This window comes from Astatotilapia calliptera, chromosome 14 (assembly GCF_964374335.1).
Source record: "Astatotilapia calliptera chromosome 14, fAstCal68.1, whole genome shotgun sequence".
NCBI classification, from domain to species: Eukaryota; Metazoa; Chordata; class Actinopteri; order Cichliformes; family Cichlidae; genus Astatotilapia; species Astatotilapia calliptera.
In genome coordinates, this window is record NC_137435.1 from 18,994,066 (window position 1) to 19,013,988 (window position 19,923).

Sequence of the window (19,923 nt, forward strand, 5' to 3'; positions counted from 1 at the left end):
CCTGCTCCCCCGTATTTTGAAGGTGGTTTTGTCACTTGAAGCCATCGACCTTGCTTTGCAACATAGCTCTCTGTCTAACTGTATATGTCTTCTTGCTCCCGTAAGCCTTTCGTTTCATTTTCAACCTGTTGTTACTGACACACAATGCTGTTTACTTGTACACTGTGAAATTACCCACATGTTGGAGTTCGCACTGAATGTGAACGAAATGTTTGTGAGCTTTTGTTTAACAGCTTGCGTAGTGCAGTCATAAGGTGTAAACGAGGTGCAATAAACCTGTTAGTAAGAGTATGTAGTTAATTACTGCGCGTCTGAATGTGTAGATGTCAACTATGAATAATTATTGACACTGATATGTTCTCGGGAACACAAAGGACTCCTTCTGTTTGTCTAGTCTGAACGATGCAAACGAGGTACCTTTGAGTGAATTGTGGAGTGTTCGGCTGGTTTTTATTTGACGCATGCTGAGTAAGACTTAAGTTTTTGCAGGATTTTGAGTAGCTTGAGTGATTTTTGGGATTGTTTAATATTGGGCTTAGCTACAGCATTCTTTTTTCAATCTTCTGGTAAACTGGAGGTGCTGCTGAGCTTCAGGATGGCAGGACTGATTCAGCTGCTGTAACAAAGATATCTAGTATAGTGACAGGCAGAACAATAGAAGCCTGTGCCTCAGATGAAGACACCGGGGTACTCATAGGCACATTGTTATATAAGGTGTATAAGCCCCGAGAAGAAAATGCAATGCAAAGCTATGCAGTGTTTTTCAAAGTCATGTGAGATTAAACCAGTATCAGTACACTTTCAATCTAGTATTTATTATGTGTGTTACACCCCTTTATTAAACTCTTAAACTTTGCTGCTACTGCTGTGCTCAGTGTTTTCCTTGTGGTCTTAGCCTATTTTCTTTCTCTCCTTTCTTTTTTTATATAAGGTTGCCCTTCTGGGAAAGAGAATCTCATTTCTGATACGTTTCCAAAACTACAAACTGCAGAACTGTATGGAAAAACTCACTAACCATATTTCAAGTTCTTCTTTGACATGTTAGATTAGTGTATCGTCATCTTTGACTTGCTACCAGTATGGATGAGGCGATTCTACTTGTATTCCCACTGACAGGTAGGCCACTGAGATTTGATGTCACATTAAATGTGTGTTTACTGCTTGGAGAGGTTAGTGAGCTACATGCTGGTTGTGAACATCCAGTTCATTCTTGAACAGAGAGTCTCAGGTCATTTCAGAGAACTGAAGAGCGGAGCGGTGACTGATACTTATCATATACAAATACCTCCTCCTTCTCCTCTTCTGAGTGCATTGTTTTCACTCGTGTCTACACGTTTCACGTGGACTGACATTCTCTTTGAACTCACTGCAAATATTCACCCGAGGAGCATGCGTACCACATGCATATTAATTTTCCGCAGCTTGTGACAGTCAAACAGTCTTGAACATCGGTCACACATCACTTATTCCCATCTACAAGTTGCTTTTGTGCCATTTCTGCGATTCCCATTGCAGCAGTACATGAATATATGCTAATATATGAGACTCATTATGCATCTGACGTGCCTTTGGTTTAAAGTGTCAGTTTTAATTGTCCATTTGCAACTGAATAACACAGCGTTTGATGTATGATTGACAGTTTTGATATGTGGATTGTGTAAACTGTTGTTCTGACAAGGCAAGTCAAACAGCTGTCAGACCAACCTGTTCCAGCAGTCGCTAAGCCTTCCTTGTACTTCCCAATTCACAAAGCGCAGACAGTCTGACTGGCTTAATGGTCAAACCAAGCCCACTGATTCCAGGATAGGAGTTCGCGATAGATGTAAAGAATATAATTATCAATGTTTTTAGATAGTGCCAGCTAGTCAGACAGTAAGCCATCACCTCTCCCCTACTCCTCAATATGTTTAAGTTGAGGCTTGTACTTGTAATTTTTTTAATTATAATTGATGGCAGTTGCTGATCCAGATGTCTGACTGTAATAAAACACAGCCACTAAATTAGTCTGTCTGGTGGTTCCATCATTTTTTTTTCTTTTAATTTTCATTTAACATAGCGAGGAGCATACGTGCACGCATGCTTTTTCACTCAACAGGGGGGAGCAGGAAACTCGGGGAGCTTTGAGAATTAGATTGAAGAAAATTTGGTGTATTGCTTTTAGAGTGTTTTCCTCCCCTGTATAAATACAAACCCTATTTGTCAAGTATGACACTGATGCTTAACAGCGTCTGTGCTGAAAGAATTCTGGTGTCCCCCTCCGATTTTAATAAAACAAGGATTTTACCAAAATCATTCAGGGTGTCTGTGTCTATGTGTGCAAATGGCTGTGTTTTTATTAAACAAGTGTGCACCAGCCAGTAGAGATAGGGATATTCAAAATTAGTCATGAGGAAGGATTGCCATGCTGTTTTTAAACATGATTCAAGTCGAACCAAAAACCTCCTTCAGTGGTTCATCTAGTATATTTTGTCTTCAAGCTGAAAGAATAAACATAAATTTATCCATTTCCCACATTTTCAATCTCTTTGTTGTTTGCATATTGTTGCCATTATTTATTGATGATACCTGTGGGGGAAAAAAAAAACATTCATTCTAAGGATGGATTTTTTTCTCTGCAAACTAATTAGGTGCTTTTAGCATTGTGCACTATTTAAATGGTAAATGGTAAATGGACCGCTGTGTAATCATAGCTTTTCTGAGCAGGACTTTAAAGGCTCTAAAAGTGAGAGGGTTTCAGATACATACACTATAATAAAGACTGTATACTGTAATTTCTCTGTCTCTCTCTCTCTCTCTCTCTCTCTCTCTCTCTATATATATATATATATATATATATATATATATATATATATATATATATATATATATATATATATAAACCTGTTATATATTGTGCACTATTTAAGCTGCGTTAATTGAGTTTTTGTTACTAGGTGTACGGGAAAAAAAGTTGTAGAAACAAGCTTTGTTTATGAATAATGGGTTAGCGAGCATGCAACACAGAAAACACAGAGTGGAATGAATTGTGCTTTTTCAGTTCTTTAAAGGGAGAGATTTGTGTCACAGTCTGGCTGAGGCAGACTGTATGTGTTTGCAAGAGAGGACTCAAACGCAGACCAAAAACTGAACGTGACGTGGATTTAACAAAAAACAAGCCGTTTATTGAGGCTAGGAAACAAGGTACAAACAAAGGGCATAGGTGAAACTAAACAATAACCTAAACTCGGTGAACTAAAACTAAACATGAAAAAACCTTAAACATGGTGAACTGACATGGATACCTGAAGTTGTGACGTGGATGAGAATGACTGAAGACACACGGACTAAATACACACAGGAGGATAATGAGGGAAACGGAAACACATGGGGAAACAGCTGACACACATGAACATAACGACGTCACAAGAGGAGAGTAAAACTAAAAACATTGAACATAGGAACACAGGACCCCTTCAAAATAAAACAGGAAACATAATGAGACGCAGACATGACAACATGAACTTGACAACATGAGACTCACAGACATGGAACACATGAAGGGCAAGGGAGACTTCACAGGGGTTGAAAACACAAGGGGGAACTAATAAGCAAATGAACATAGGAAACCTAATGAGCTTAAACATACTATAAACATCAAAATGAACTAAAACTCAAAACACTGGGTCATAAGACCCAGGATCGTGACAATTTGCTTTTTTGTAGTATATATATATATATATATATATATATATAGAGAGAGAGAGAGAGAGAGAGAGAGAGACAGAGAAATTACAGTATACAGTCTTTATTATAGTGTATGTATCTGAAACCCTCTCACTTTTAGAGCCTTTAAAGTCCTGCTCAGAAAAGCTATGATTACACAGCGGTCCAGTTTCTCTGATTTCATCTCACATTCTTTGCCTGCGCTGGCTGTGAGCAAAGAAACAAAAGGAGAGCTACAATAGCCGACATTTTATACAATCCTATTCAGTATTCACGGGAGGCTTATGCCGAAAATGCAATGGGTACAACTCTATGCAATATGATTGTATGTCTGTCTACCTATTTATGCCAACTGACAGCTGAAGTAATCTGTGCCACTGTCCTCTTCATTCCTCTACAATCTGGTCTCTGCAGTGGGACTTGTACTCAATTCTGATCCTCAGGAAGAATTACTGTTATTCTTTCATGAGGTGAATACCAAATATGTTACTGTAAATAACTGAAATATTACCATTACTGCAGGTGACTGTAAAATATATTTAAAGTTTGTGTCATGGACCACTCTGAATCTTATAATGAGCATTTTAAGATTAAGGTGCAGGAAGCATAAAAAGAGCTACACTCACTCACTTTATTGGGTACACCTTGTATTGCATTGAAATCTGATGACTGTTTTTAGCACAGTGAACTCGTAATGTTCAAGAAACCAGTTTGAGGTGAATTGAGGTTTGTGACATGGTGTGCTATCCTGCTGAAAGCATCCATTAGAGTACTGGGTGCACTGGTCATGAAGGGATGCACATGGTCGGCAACAATACTCAGGTCAGCTGCACCATTTAAAGTATTCTTAACTGAAACTAAAGTAATATCTCCGGTTATAACGAGTGGATATTTGAGTTACTGTTACTTTTCTGTCAGCTCAAGTATTTGTCCATTGTCTGCTGACCTCTGGCATCAACAAAGTATTTTCACTGACACATTTTCTATAGAGATGAGAGATGGGAGAAAATCCCAGTATATGAGCAGTTTCTAAAACTCTCAGAGCAGCTGGCACCAACAACTGTGCCACGTTCAGCCACTTAAATTGCTTTTCTTCCTCATTCTGATGTACAGTTTGAACTTCAGGATGTCATCTTGAGTATTTCTACAGTGGGGCAAAAAAGTATTTAGTCAGCCACCGATTGTGCAAGTTCCCCCACTTAAAATGATGACAGAGGTCAGTAATTTGCACCAGAGGTACACTTCAACTGTGAGAGACAGAATGTGAAAAAAAAAATCCATGAATCCACATGGTAGGATTTGTAAAGAATTTATTCGTAAATCAGGGTGGAAAATAAGTATTTGGTCACCTCAAACAAGGAAAATCTCTGGCTCTCACAGACCTGTAACGTCTTCTGTAAGAAGCTTTTCTGTCCCCCACTCGTTACCTGTATGAATGGCACCTGTTTGAACTCATCATCTGTAGAAAAGACACCTGTCCACAGCCTCAAACAGTCAGACTCCAAACTCCGCCATGGCCAAGACCAAAGAGCTTTCGAAGGACACCAGGAAAAGTATTGTAGACCTGCACCAGACTGGGAAGAGTGAATCTACAATAGGCAAGCAGCTTGGTGTGAAAAAATCAACTGTGGGAGCAATCATCAGAAAATGGAAGACATACAAGACCACTGATAATCTCCCACGATCTGGGGCTCCACGCAAGATCTCATCCCGTGGGGTCAAAATGATCATGAGAACGGTGAGCAAAGATCCCAGAACCACACGGGGGGACCTGGTGAATGACCTGCAGAGAGCTGGGACCAAAGTAACAAAGGTCACCATCAGTAACACACTACAACGGCAGGGAATCAAATCCCGCAGTGCCAGACGTGTTCCGCTGCTGAAGCCAGTGCATGTCCAGGCCCGTCTGAAGTTTGCCAGAGAGCACATGGATGATACAGCAGAGGATTGGGAGAATGTCATGTGGTCAGATGAAACCAAAGTAGAACTTTTTGGTATAAAGTCAACTCGTCGTGTTTGGAGGAAGAAGAATACTGAGTTGCATCCCAAGAACACCATACCTACTGTGAAGCATGGGGGTGGAAACATCATGCTATGGGGCTGTTTTTCTGCCAAGGGGACAGGACGACTGATCCGTGTTAAGGACAGAATGAATGGGGCCATGTATCGTGAGATTTTGAGCCAAAACCTCCTTCCATCAGTGAGAACTTTGAAGATGAAACGAGGCTGGGTCTTCCAACATGACAATTATCCAAAACACACCGCCCGGGCAACAAAGGAGTGGCTCCGTAAGAAGCATTTGAAAGTCCTGGAGTGGCCTAGCCAGTCTCCAGACCTCAACCCCATAGAAAATCTGTGGCGGGAGTTGAAAGTCCGTGTTGCTCGGCGACAGCCCCAAAACATCACTGCTCTCGAGAAGATCTGCATGGAGGAATGGGCCAAAATACCAGCTACTGTGTGTGCAAACCTGGTAAAGACCTATAGTAAACGTTTGACCTCTGTTATTGCCAACAAAGGTTATGTTACAAAGTATTGAGTTGTATTTTTGTTATTGACCAAATACTTATTTTCCACCCTGATTTACAAATAAATTCTTTACAAATCCTACCATGTGAATTCATGGATTGTTTTTTTCACATTCTGTCTCTCACAGTTGAAGTGTACCTCTGTTGCAAATTACTGACCTCTGTCATCATTTTAGGTGGGGGAACTTGCACAATCGGTGGCTGACTAAATACTTTTTTGCCCCACTGTATATGCCTACATTGAATTTCTACCATCTGATTGGCTGATTAGATATTTATGTAACAAGCAGTTGAACAGGTGTACCTACGGTAACAAAGTTTCAGTTGATTATATATTGGTGTGAAAGGTACTGCTGTCCAAACCACTTATTGTGCTCAGTGACTTCATTAGGTTAATTCTCCTGTGTTTGGGCTTCAAGTCTTTTGCTTGGTCTATTTTTTAAATTTTCTTATGTGAACAGCCTACAGTGTTGTAGATTTATGTCTTAACAGAATACCTTAACCTAAGAAACCTAAGGTAAGATAAAAAAAAGCAAAAAAATAAATGAATAAGTAAAAGAAAAGAATGAAAAAGAAAATTTGACTTGAAGGTGGTGAGCAGTGTTGGTCAAGTTACTTGAAAATAGTAATTAGTTACTAATTATTTCTCCAAGAAAGTAATCCTGTTACTTTACTGATTACTTATTTTCAAAAGTAATAAATTACTTAGTTACTTTTAAAAAAATATGATACACAACCTGAACACATAATAAAGCAATAGACCTTTCAGCCCAATTCTATTTTTTCTGCATAATCCATCATATAAAATTGAAACACATGAAAAAGTCTCTTTTTAAAATTTGTTTTATTAGTTTTAGTCTTTAACTTTATGCATCAAGCAAAAATTAAATTATGTGCAACAGTGTCTGACTTGAAGACATTTGTTTAACCTTTAAACCTATTTTCTGCATATTCCAGCATATAAAATAATTTTTTGTGTTTACACTCCCTATTTCAAATAGATGCGATTAAATAACAGCAAAAAAGAAATAAAATCAAAGATTCAACAGCACTAAGTCCCGTCGCTCTTAAATCTATTTTCACCTGTTTAGCAGGAGTGGAGGTGGAGGTTTGCCTAATTTGAAGTTAAATTTTCACTGTAGAAACAAGTTTTCTTCCAATGGAGAGTGTACACCAGAAGATTTCTACAGATTCAAACTCAAAGTAATGTCAGTACTTCCAAGCTTAAAACGCTGCACGGTCATACTTTTTCCCGCCCTCTATTATTGATCTACACAAGCCTGTTGCTACCACGGCACAGACGTCGCATGCTTCTACGTCATTGTCATGACACACTATCATAAACAAATTCACGGTTTAGTAACGCAGCGTGCTTACGAGAACGTAACAGTAATGATTACTGTTACGTTCTCGATTACAGTAACGTGTTACTGCCCATTTTTGGTGGTGAGTAAACAGAAGAATGCTTGGAGCAGTGAGTGTATCAAGGAGCATTATATACCTGTGTCTCCTGAACCGCTTCAGCTCCTGTTCTTTTTACTGTATATTTTTCTTAATAGAATTATATTTTTTCAAAGTCATTTTATCCCAAGCACAACCTAAAGAGCCAGCATGCACTTTAGCCACTTTGGCTTCAGTACAGAAGCCCTGCGGTAGTAAAGATATATCAGTCTGTGTTTGTGTTTCTGAAAAGAGAAGCTGAACTGAAATTGATATCATAGGTTTGGGTGTGTTAAAAATGAGGGCAATCATTCAGCTCAGTTTTCATTTTACCCCTGTATCGAACGTATTGGAATTTGTGTTGAATGCTAAAATGAATGAGCTTATCTCACTGAAAAGCCATTAGTGTTACTGATTGCATTGACTTTCACTCTAAAGCCTGCCAAAGCTTTTGTCTCTACTCAGCGGTGATTTAGCCTGCGAAGGCTTCTGCAACATATCTAAGCTATCATTGACATTGATTGGCCATATTTAGTATCAAGGGACTCAGCATTGTGTTTTTAATTTAATGTCTCACTTCTGATATTCTCATATGCAGTCAAATAAATGGCACCCTGTTGGAAGAAGCAGTTAAGCTTTATATTGTTAACTAGCACAGTGCTGTTGTTTGTGTCGGGAATCTTGGTAGTTAAAAAAAATCTTTCACTTCCTGTTCAGTCTTCCCCGTTCTACACTGGGTTATCAGGTGTTAGCTGGATGAACGTATTTTACATTGTTGAAAACATGCTGCTGTAAAGTCAGTCTAATTGAACAATAAAGCGCCGTAATCCCCCTGTGTGCATAATGATATAAGCTGCAAGGAATATTCAGTACTCAATTAATTTTGGAATGGGCGTCATTCAATGCTCTTTTTCTGTTTTTCTTCTCTGCTGAACACCTCAAGGGAAGACCTTCGACAGCTGTTATTTGCATAGTTTTCCTAGAAAAAGTCTGTGAAATGATCTTGATGTGTTGACAGTCCTATCCAGCTGTTCCTCTGGGCTCCTGAGCAATAACAGTAAGGTAGTGCGAGAACAGAGAGGGACGGTCTTATTGCCATCTTAGGCGGTGAGCTGCTTAAGGTTTATATTGGTAATATGAACACTACATGCAGATCCAGATAAACCTCATGTAATGACCAGTGCAGTTAATGGGGAATTATTCTTTTTTCCTTTTGCTTATATTGTTCACTAATCCATACATTTCCAGAAACATCTGCAAAATAATCATCTGTGTGTCTGCTCTGTTCCTAAAAGGACTTTGCTTCACTTTCCTTTACCTTTCTTTTCCTTCTAGTTAGTGAGTTCAGAAACAACATGTACAGTACAGTGAGGGCTTATTAAAGCCTGATTTGGCAGGTGGGGAATGCTAAGGTGTAGCAGCGCACCGTGGGGAGAAGAATTACTTCAATTAATTCACACAAAAACTTATTTTGTGAGTTTGTGTTCAGGCTGTGATCAGCTGACCTGTGATGCTGCTGCTGTGAGATGCTCAGAGTTTGAGCAGATGTTTCATAAGCTATGGGGCAGGTTTCCAACCCTAGACTGTATAAAGCAAGAGTAAGAGGTGAAATTCAGTGAGTGAATCTGATCTGTATATTTTTTGGTAAACTGATGTTATTACCCTGGTTGTAACCTAACATAAACCGTGAACATCACTGCGACCTTTACCACAGTACTGCATATTGACCAGCTTAACCTGCACTAAAGTGTACCAAACTGCCTAGTACAGTATTTTCATGGAACTTTTAAATCCACTGCATAATTAGTAAACTTAAGTTTCTTTTGCATGACATTTCACAAAAAACCTAATTCAGCAGCACATCATGCACAGATTAAAGATCTAATTTAAAAAGTTGAAAGTGAATTAGGACATTACATGCTGGAGTCCTTGTCTTTGTCGATAATCTCTGATCGTTCCTCTCTGTTCTCTCTCTCTTACATCTTTATCTCTGAGATGGCATTCATTAACTTTTTTTTTCTCTCTCGGGAAATACAGCAAATGTACATTTAACTAGCAGACAAACTGTGTGACAAACTGTGCAGAAACAAGTTGTGTGTTTGGTGATACTTGTTGCGTTATTTTAAAAGCTGAATTTAAAATAACCTGCCATTTAAAGAAATGCCAAAGTACCACAACTGCAACTTCAGTTACATCTGCACCCTGAATGCGTCACGAGAATGAGAAAAGGAATGTGTTGAGGGCGTATGTAAACCTGCGATATTTTTATTGTTGCTGAGCAATGCTGTCCATGCTGTCACTGGAAGCCATGTCAGGTTGTAACACGTGAAAATATCACATAACACATATGTGAAAGTAATATTTATTAACCTGCCTGTCAGACTTGATGGCTCATCAATAGAACGTGTTGGAATGCTAATTCCAGTCAACTTTAACCCAATTACAGTACTGTAAAACAAATTAAAAAAACAAACACATTAAGAAAGTTTCATGCCATGGTAAGACTTGCATTGTGACTCATTTATTTATCTGGTTTTATACTCACATGCTACTTTTCTGGCCTTGGCTAAGAAATGGCATATTAACCAAAAACATGCTACACATAGCAGCAAACACTAAAATCTGCGAGAAAGTGTGTAGATTAAATGAAACAACTTTGAAATGAACCGATACTAAGATTTGCATGACACTGACTCAATCTTCAAATCTCCCTCTTTAAATGTTGTCCATCTCTGGTCCAGTTACCCAGCTGAGACACTCTAGATAAGCACGTCCTGTAGTCCAAAGAGTGTCTTCCTGCATCCAGAATAATCACACAGGTGCAAACGCAGGACTGTCAGCTTCCTCCCTTTGAAAATGATATTGTGGCTACATTTGCACCTCTACTGGCTTTGTGCCTGCATAAATATAGAGGACCTTACTCTTTCCAGTCCAGCTGCAATAGCCTTGCTGTCTGCCATCTTCATGCTGTCTGACATTTGGATGCTTTGCCCTCCACGCACCTAACTGGCTTACTCTGTTTGGTAGGATGAGCCGAAAGAAACTTTGCTTGTTTTTTGTTGAAAATAAAGTATTTTACGCAGCTGTAGTGTACTTTATAACAGAAAACAGTCACTGTGGTTGCAGTGACTTTGTCCCTGACCCCCATCCCCCCACCCTAGATCCCCCTTTAAAAAAAACAGAAAGTCTCTTTCTGATCTCTTTCTAAAACACTGTCAAAGAGAAGACGCCATCCTCTATCGCTGCGTACCAGAACCACCCACTCCTTTAAGCTTCGTAAATGTCAGCTTGAATAACGTCAGACCTTGATGAAGAGTGAACATCTGAGAATCACTTTAAGAAGGTGTGATGAGGTAAAATAGGGTTAAAAATACCGTCAAACGCATTAATGGTTTACATTTGTGAATCATGTTGTGAATTAATTATGGCATCTGTTGATTTTCTAGTGTTTAGTCTGATAGAGCTGCATGCAGTTAGGTGAGGGAAAATATAAAGAAAATATAGGAAATGGTTGCATCTAGGGGACATTAACTGCACATGGGAAAAACAAATAAAATAGAATAAAATTAGTAGAAATTTAATACTAAAATTATTAAAAATGAAACTATTTCTTAGCTATTACCTACGATAATTCCATTTTGTGCCTCTTGTGGGCAGACTCGCTGGTATGGCAAACCTTTTTAGCAAACAGTTAGTTATTTACACAGGCGGGAAACAGGGAACAACATTATGATTCATTTGGAGTCATATTGCTGTCCACCTGGGAAATGGAAGTCAAATATATCCCCTTTGGTTTTCGGTCCTTTATAACTCCTGATGGAAACAGCTCAGAGGGTTTAATACAGACCCAGAAATTTGGTTCAGGATGCTTCAAGTCACCTTATGTGACTTTTTGCTTCAATACCAGGGAGATAAAAAATGGATTTTATGTTTAAATATGTAACAAAACAACAAAGACCTAAAAAAAAATTAAAAAGACTGTTGCCAAGTAATACAGAAAAAACAGCAAAGTCATTAAAACTCCCATAGGCTTAAAATTCACTTAGCTGCAGTCTCGCACTGACACTAATAGATTCCTAGCATGCAATGAGAGATGGCATGAGCAAAACAGAGATGAGGCACTGTATATCCGAAGGCTTATCACTATTCTGCACAGATGTGGCTTGTGTGCGTGTCCAACTTGATGCCTGCTGATGTATAAATGGTGTTCTCTTCTTTGTATATTCTTCAGGTGGCTGTGACAGGGGCACCCCCGGGGCAGGACCCATGAGGAGTCATAGAAGATGCTCACAGCCTGGGCGCTTCTGCTCTTCTTAGCCATGTGGGTGAGAAGCACCTTTGGTGGCCCGCTCTCCTTTCGAATAGGTAAATTGCAAAACATAATGGCTTCCACTCTATACAGTGCATGCTTTTCATTCTACTTGAAATATCAGTGAATGAGTGCATTTAAGCTTTTAATTGTTGAGTGGGAATTGACATTTTGTTGCTTCAGAGCTGTCAGCTCAGATAGCTGGATATCCTAATCTTTGCAGTCTCCACAGTCTCGATAAAACTGGCTGGAGGAATTCAATCACAAATGTTGAAAAGTAGCCATGTTTCCTCACATGTCCTGTAACACATGGCCTGAGGTATCAACAGGCTACAAAATTAATGTGTGAATGTGACACAGTCCTAATTGTCTGTAAGATACTACAGAACTACAGTCTATAATCTATAGTTGTTTTACAGTCAGCCACACAACAGTTAATGCACCATAGACTTTCATGACAACATTATAGTTTAAGAGTATCTGGCTGGTACAAACTTAATACTATATACTGTTTACTGTTTGCTGTTGTTTACTGTGTATGCTGTGTACAGTGATACAGTATAGCTTTAAGCAATTAGCCACTAAAGCAAGCTTAGACCCAAAACAAACCTATTATTCTAACTCTGCACATACCCACCCTTCCACCTGCATATTAAACGAAATTTAAGGTGCATAATTAGACGCGTGTCAGCTGACCTATCAGATACATTGATTACCTCTCTGTTTATTGCAGCTCTTTTAAATATTTAACTATAAAAGTAATCTGAGCATAGCAAAAATCTGACTCTTATCCTAATCTTGCCCTTTTTTCACTGTTGTAAGCGGCACTTGCAACTCTGCAACTATTTTGACTGTGACTGTTGGGACTGTTGAACAAACATTTTAAAGCAATTGCTAAAATCTAGCAAAACCACTGCAGTACTGTGGTTCTGGAAATAGTGGCTGATCGGTGGACCAAGACTAGATTTTTCACTGGAGAGTCTGCTTCAAAAGTCACATAAACTGCTAGAGTATGCTGGTAACCGATGGAGGTTGGTCCATCTTGTTATTATTCTCCTACAGTCAGCAGCTCTCTGACTCCCTGTCACTTGCTCCCCGTCTACCAAAAGTGTGATTGACTGTCTCTTCATTTATGTATAGAACCCTTGTCTAAGGTTGGAAACGCTTGTTCGTGTGTGTGTGTGTGTGTGTGTGTGTTCCTGTCTAGCTATCTTTGTGAGAACCAACAGTCACTTGTGAGGACACACAACCCGGTCCTCACAAATTTGAAGGCATTTAAAGGCCTTTTCTGAGGATCAAAATGTGGTTTTAGTGTCAAGGTTACAATTAGGTTATGGTTAGGTTTAGGGTAAGGGTTAGGGTTAGGCATTCATTTTTAACAGTTAGAGTTAGGGTAAGGAGCTAGGGAAAGCATTATGTCAATGAAGGTCCTCACTAAGATAGCTGAACGGGGTTGTGTGTGTGTGTGCACTACATATAGAAATTAATAGTATTAATAGTGAAACTGAGATAGAGATTCAGAATGACATTGATTCTGCGCCTCCCAAACTGTTCCCTGCTGTGATTTCTCAGTGGTCAGCTTTCAACTGTTCTTTTAACAAGAACACTTGAAAGTGAGATCTGTGTGCAGGTTAGAAGGGTGCAAGTTAATAGCACAGAAGCTGTGTACAAATGGCCATGTGGTTATATTAAGACTATTAAAAAAAACAAATAAATCCAAAGGGTGCATTAAAAATAAGAGTGCCTCTTTAGATGATGTACAAATGCAATTCTAATTGTTCAGAAGAAAAAAAAAGAAGAAAAAAGCTCATGGCTGATAAATGCACATCCTTTCTTGATCTTTTGTCTTTTCCCTTTACTTCTCTTGTGTGTAAAAGTCTTTTTATCTTTCCAGTATTTTGAACCTTGACGAAATGGAATCAGTTCAAACTGTCATTTTTGAGCGCTATCACCATCTCTTATTTTTGAACAAGGCATTTATGTATCACTCACTGTTTTTCTACCCTGTCTGTTCTGTCTCATACAGTAGCTCTGTCACAGCACATCTGCTGTTTGCAGAATTTTTTGCTGGATTGTCACATAATGCCCCAAACCATTTTCTGTATTTTGAAAACAGCAGAGTTTCAGAGTTTACTCTATCAACACAACCAAGAACAAATCATTCCTTGTTTGTGAATATCATCTGAGAAGTAGCTTGCAGCCGCATGCCTTTTCTTTCTCCCAGTTTTCCCTACCACCCTCCACCTGATTGTACCAGCTCCACAGCAGTGGTGGTTTATATTTATCTGAATGTTGCATCGTTGATGGATAATTAGGTGCTTGGCCTGTTTTTGTACATTTCTTCTAATGTCATCTTTGCACAGAACCCCATTCATTGCTAGTTTATTCCAGTACAAGGCATAGATATGCAAAAGTACAAACACACAGCCACATATACACGTTTCACAACCCACAGAGACACACAAACAAACACATAACCCAAAACACCACTACAACTCTGCCATTTGAGCTGCAGGAGATGGTATTTAACATGGCCGTCCCTAGAGTCCTGCCTGGCTGGCATAATGTCACTGTCTGGCCTTCTCTGAATGTGTGAGTGCCAAAAACAACCTCCTGTCCCTCACACATTACCACCAGGACCAGCTAGCAGCCAGCAGCAAGCTCAGTGTAGGTGAACTGAGGAACTTCTCTTTGTGTCTGCCATGTTCTTAGCAAATCCAGGGATTAGGATCTACTTTTGTTTGTATATTAATTAAACCATGTGATGCAAAGTAAGTCTATTTACTTCAATTTTGATAAGGAAACATGTCTTCTGGCATTTTTATTGCTGCCTTGTGGTGGGGAACGAATTATGGGATAAACAATGTTTAAGTTGCAGTGGAGTTGCGATATCAGCCTGGGAAAGTACAAATTGATTTTCCTTCATTGTTCCTTTTAAAAAAAATGAAAGTAATGACAAGTGAAGCCTTAACCAAATAAAAGAAATAAAAGAGGTGAAATCAATCGCCAAAATACAATTATAAAAGAACAAAATGAGAAAACAAGAAGACAAACTGCAAACACTGCCTAAAAATGCTGGTTCACTACCATATGGTGCAGCTTGTTGCTGTGGGTGGTATTCAGCCATTAGTTAAGTGAAAAAGTGTCTCCTGTGTAATTCTGTTCAGCTAATAACTTGGTACTTATGCTTATTTCCAGACAGTCATCTTCTAAACACACATTGCTGTTATGAGCTGGTGTCTTCTTTTTGTAATACTGAGATTTAAAATGTAGAAAAAAAAGAAGAGCTGAGCTATTCAGGACCAGTGCAACTTCAATTTCAACAAAGTCCCTAAACATCTAGCTGGGTTTATAAAGAAATTTAATCAATGCCTCAATATAACCCATGAATAATGACTGCATACATCAACATAAGGCTTAGCTCATGGACAGTGCTCTTTTTGAGCATAAGTTAAGATGAATGAAATCAAAATGACAAAACTGATAAAATGAAAAGGAACTTACTGAAATAAGCTGAAGTCTCTTTGTGTCTTGAAATGAGAAAGGTCTTTTAATGCTGTCTCTATTATCTACTACCCAGGTAGGACTAATGGGGAAATTATGGTTCAGCAGTGGTGTCATGTGGGCAGTCTGTTGGCAGTCCATGGGCAGCTTTGCACTGCCTTTCTACCTGCAGAGAGTGTCTGTTGTTAGATTGGGGGCAGAGCCAAAATATGTGGTACAATTTGTCTACAAGCTACTCTTTCTTCTGCTGTTGTTGGTCCATCAGCCAGCTGAGACAGAAGTTCTTACATCTAAAGAGCTGAAGTGAAACCAAGTGAAAAAAGAGTGTCCACTGTAGTCACTGTCTGTGCTTTCTTTTTCTTTTCTTTTTTTTGGGCAAATCTCAGCCTTTCACCAATGCATGGCGAGCACTGTGCAGTTGTGATTTTGGAATATTTTGATGGAGAACTTTAGTGGCAGCTGACCACTTGCCCCAAAAGGTTCTCCTCAGGAAAATACCTCCACGAACAGACACAACCAAGGTACCATAAATTAAGCATTACAGTGCATAGCGCTTATCTGAAATCCAAAGGAATGGCTTGACACACTTCTACACATCTTCTATGATAATATCATTGGCTATACCATTTTAAAGACCATCCTGTATCTCCCTGGCTTGGCCTACCATCAGTGGTTCTTCAGAATCTTTTCTTCTAGTTCAAAAACCAATCAGGATTTCCCAGCACTAAGAACTAGTCCTCACAGTTCAGGGCCAGGATGTCTTTGTTGTGGTCTGTCACCATCACAGAGCAAAACCGTTACACGATTAGAGGCAGTAATCTCACCAGGAAGAGGCAAACACACTTCCTGTGCATAAGGTCGTGTCGCACATAAACCAACCTTACAGCAGCCCCGAGAACATAATGTGAAACAGCTCTAAATGATTAAAAACGGGTTTTAGTAGCTCTGTCTTTCACGTGGATTTCGCTACAATTAGAGCAATATTCAACAACACTACCAACATTGTCTTGCCCTGCAGAGACTCTCCATTCTGGCTGGTTTAATAGGAGAATATGAAAGCAAATTATCCGCTCCTCATACATGAACATGCGACATAAACAGTATTTTTTATATATGCTCACTTTTTTTTATTGGTGCTTTATTTTATTAAGTCACTTTGCATTATATGAAAAAAAGTATTAAGCCACACTTAAGGTATTTTCAGAGCCATTGCTACAGGTGTATGAAATGAAGAGCATCTAGCTATATAGATGCTCTTTACAAACATTTTTGAAACAGTAGGTCATTATAAAGTGCTCACTGACACTGAGCATGGTATAATAACATGCCACCATTGCAACCATTGCATTGTATGTAAAAGTAGCTGACGATCTGCTGGATCTAACTGCTTCTCTGGCATTAATATCAGCACAAACACTGCGCTGGGAGCTTCATGGCATTAGTTTCCATGCTTGAGCAGTTCCTGTAGGTGTACTACAGGAGTACTATATGTACACTGTACTCTTTTATGATGTGGTTTTCTGAGGTGGCAGCATCTCTGCTGGGGACAGGAAGAGACTGAACAGGCTGATCCGGAGGACCATCTCTGTTCTAGGATGCCCACTGCACCCAGTGGAGGTGGTGAGAGACAGGAGAATGGTGGCTAAGCTATCATCCCTTCTGGACAACATCTCCCACCCCATGCAGGAGACTCTCAGCACTGAGCGGCTCCTTCAGTGCCAGGCTCACGATGTGGGACAGAGAGATTTTGCAGGTCTTTCCTCTCCACTGCTGTCAGACTCTACAACAAAGACTTTGCAACTGACCAAACACACACATCCACATCCACACATGTGCAATAGCAATAACACTAAGTGCAATACTCTTTTTCTGACAACCTTATATTTTACTCAGTTGCATATAGCATTTGCATTCTATTTTTATTCTATTGTATATACTATTTAATTTTATTATATTCTATTGAGTACAGTATCTTATTCCTATCATCTTATCCTATTCCAGTGTTTTTCTAATTTTTGCTATGTAACTATGCACTGATCACGTTCTGCTGTAACAAACCAAATTTTTTACGTGTGGGACTAATAAAGGTTATCTTATCTTATTATATATAGGGAGCCCAGTACTTTTTTCCATATAGTGTATTTTAACTTTGTGTTATTGCACTGCAAAACCAGTAAGCAATTTGTATAATTGATTGTCTTTGAAGGTAATTTCAGGGATTGCATAGCTTGTCAATAAACAGCTTGAACAGCTGTTTATTGACTATGTTATGCAATGGCTGGCAGGGGGATGTATGAAAAATAGATATCTCACTCCCTGACATTTAATTGAATCATCGGTTTCTTATTATATATGTTCTCGAGGATAACTCAAGAGGCAAGATATCTGTTTTGTTGGCTTTATTCGCACATTTGTTATTATTTTGTCAAAGTGCAATAGAAAGAAAAAGAGAGAACGACGACAATGTTCCCCACCATCTTCCTTCAGCTGTCCCAATGATCCCCAAGTCATCAGTGATCAGCTGGGATATGTAATCCCTCATGCATTTTGTATGTGTCTGGTGGTCTCCTCCCAGTTGTACATGTCCAGAGGGAAAGACCAAACGGCAACTTTAACAGATGCCTGAAAGTTATTAATTTGATGCTTCGAGAGGCAGCAGTTTAGTACTGCGGTTAACCCAGGTATTAAACATGCTTAGCACATTCTCATTAAGATTTGCTTTCAGTTTAGCTTATTCAAAACATCTAAATAACATATGGATATGTACGTATAGGGGAAAAAACGATCCATTTGAGTGAGTGTTTTTAAATGTTATCGTCTGTCAGTGCAAAGCACACCAGTAACAAAAATACCAGCAGTTTTTAAAATCCAGAAAATGGTGTAATGGCTCTACTTCTAGCTTGGTACTCATAGATCTGCTTTGCCAGATAATCAGATAATAGCAAACATTTTTCTATGTGCGTTTGTTACTGAAGTTTCTCAGTTCCAAGCATTAAATAAAACAATGTTTTCAATTAAACTCTTAAGAAGACAGCTGGAATTCTTGTTTAGCTGACAATCAACTGATTTATGTAAATAATCTTCAATCAAATTTGAATCATTATTAAGACAACTTAATGTCATTATCAGAGAAAATGAAACTTCATAGATAGTAATAACGAAATACTCACATATGCTGCCCTAAAGTTGCTGCTGTCCTCACAGTTAATGCATGAGATCCAGTCTGAGGAGTGTTGAACATAAAATGTTCAGATTTTTTACATTACTCCTAAAACACTTACAGAGCATCCCAGACTACTGAGGGGGCAGCAACAGGAGTATCTCCACAGGAAGAACTCAAATCGAATCTTTGTCTGCTTCTTTGCTCTCTTTTCCGAAGTCAGTGGGAGAACACGATAGAGGATTCTCGGTGGGGTAAATTCAATTGGTTTTTCTTTCCCAGCAGCAGAGTCTGACCCTGCACCATCTACCTGGCAGGCTGGCATCATGCGAGCTCTTAGTGAGGAATAGTTTGTTGTGAGATAAATGTATTGAATACAAAATGTGCTGTCATCATTAAATGTTTAATAAGGAATACCGCATCCTATATGGGCTCAGTCATGTAGGTCTAGAGACCCGTGGTAACCACTGGTTGCTAGGGAAAAATGTGTATTTACCCAACATGCAGGATGTTGCTTGTTGTCGCTGGGTGTCAAAGATGATGCTGCAACAAAAACCTCCTTGTGATTGCTTTGGTTTCTATGGTTGCCCGTACTTTGTATAGAGACTTGCCTACTAACACTCACCAGCTACTTATTAAGCAGATGTCAAACTGTAGAAAAGGCAAGGCAAGTTTATTTATATAGCACAATTCAACAGCATGATTCAAAGTGCTTTATAGAGACATTAAAAAAACAAAAACAAATAAAAAGCATGATTTAAAATGGAAAGGAACAGTAGATAAAATCATTAGTTAAGATGTAAGTTTTGAAATTTAAGCTTAACAGTAAAACAGTGTGGATTTGGTGCTTTATTCAAATGCAGCTGAGAACAGGTGAATCTTCAACCTGGATTTAAATAAACTGAGTGTTTCAGCTGATCTGAGGCTTTCTGGGAGTTTGTTCCAGATATAAGGAGCATAAAAGCTGAATGCATCTTCTCCGTGTCTGGTTCTGACTCTGGGAACTGATAAAAGACCGGATCAAGATGACCTGAGAGATCTGGAAGGTTCATACTGGGTCAGGAGGTCACTGATGTATTTTGGTCCTAAACCATTCAGAGCTTTATAGACCAGCATCAGAACTTTAAAGTCTATCCTCTGACGGACAGGCAGCCAGTGTAAAGACCTCAGAGCTGGACTGATGTGGTCCACTTTTCTGGTCTTAGTGAGGACTCGAGCAGCAGAGTTCTGAATGAGCTGTAGTTGTCTGACTGACTTTTTAGGTAGACCTGTAAAGATGCTGT

General features: G+C 39.1%; 1 protein-coding gene across 1 annotated transcript in view; it reads left to right on the forward strand.

Moving 5' to 3' along the window:
• grik4 (glutamate receptor, ionotropic, kainate 4) overlaps positions 1 to 19,923 on the forward strand; it is a 372,203-nt gene that overhangs the window by 165,767 nt on the left and 186,513 nt on the right. Inside the window, exon 3 of the mRNA XM_026191921.2 lies at positions 11,899 to 12,032. Coding sequence (XP_026047706.1) covers positions 11,951 to 12,032 — 82 coding nt within the window. The 5' untranslated portion in view covers positions 11,899 to 11,950. The remainder of the gene's footprint in view (positions 1 to 11,898; positions 12,033 to 19,923) is intronic.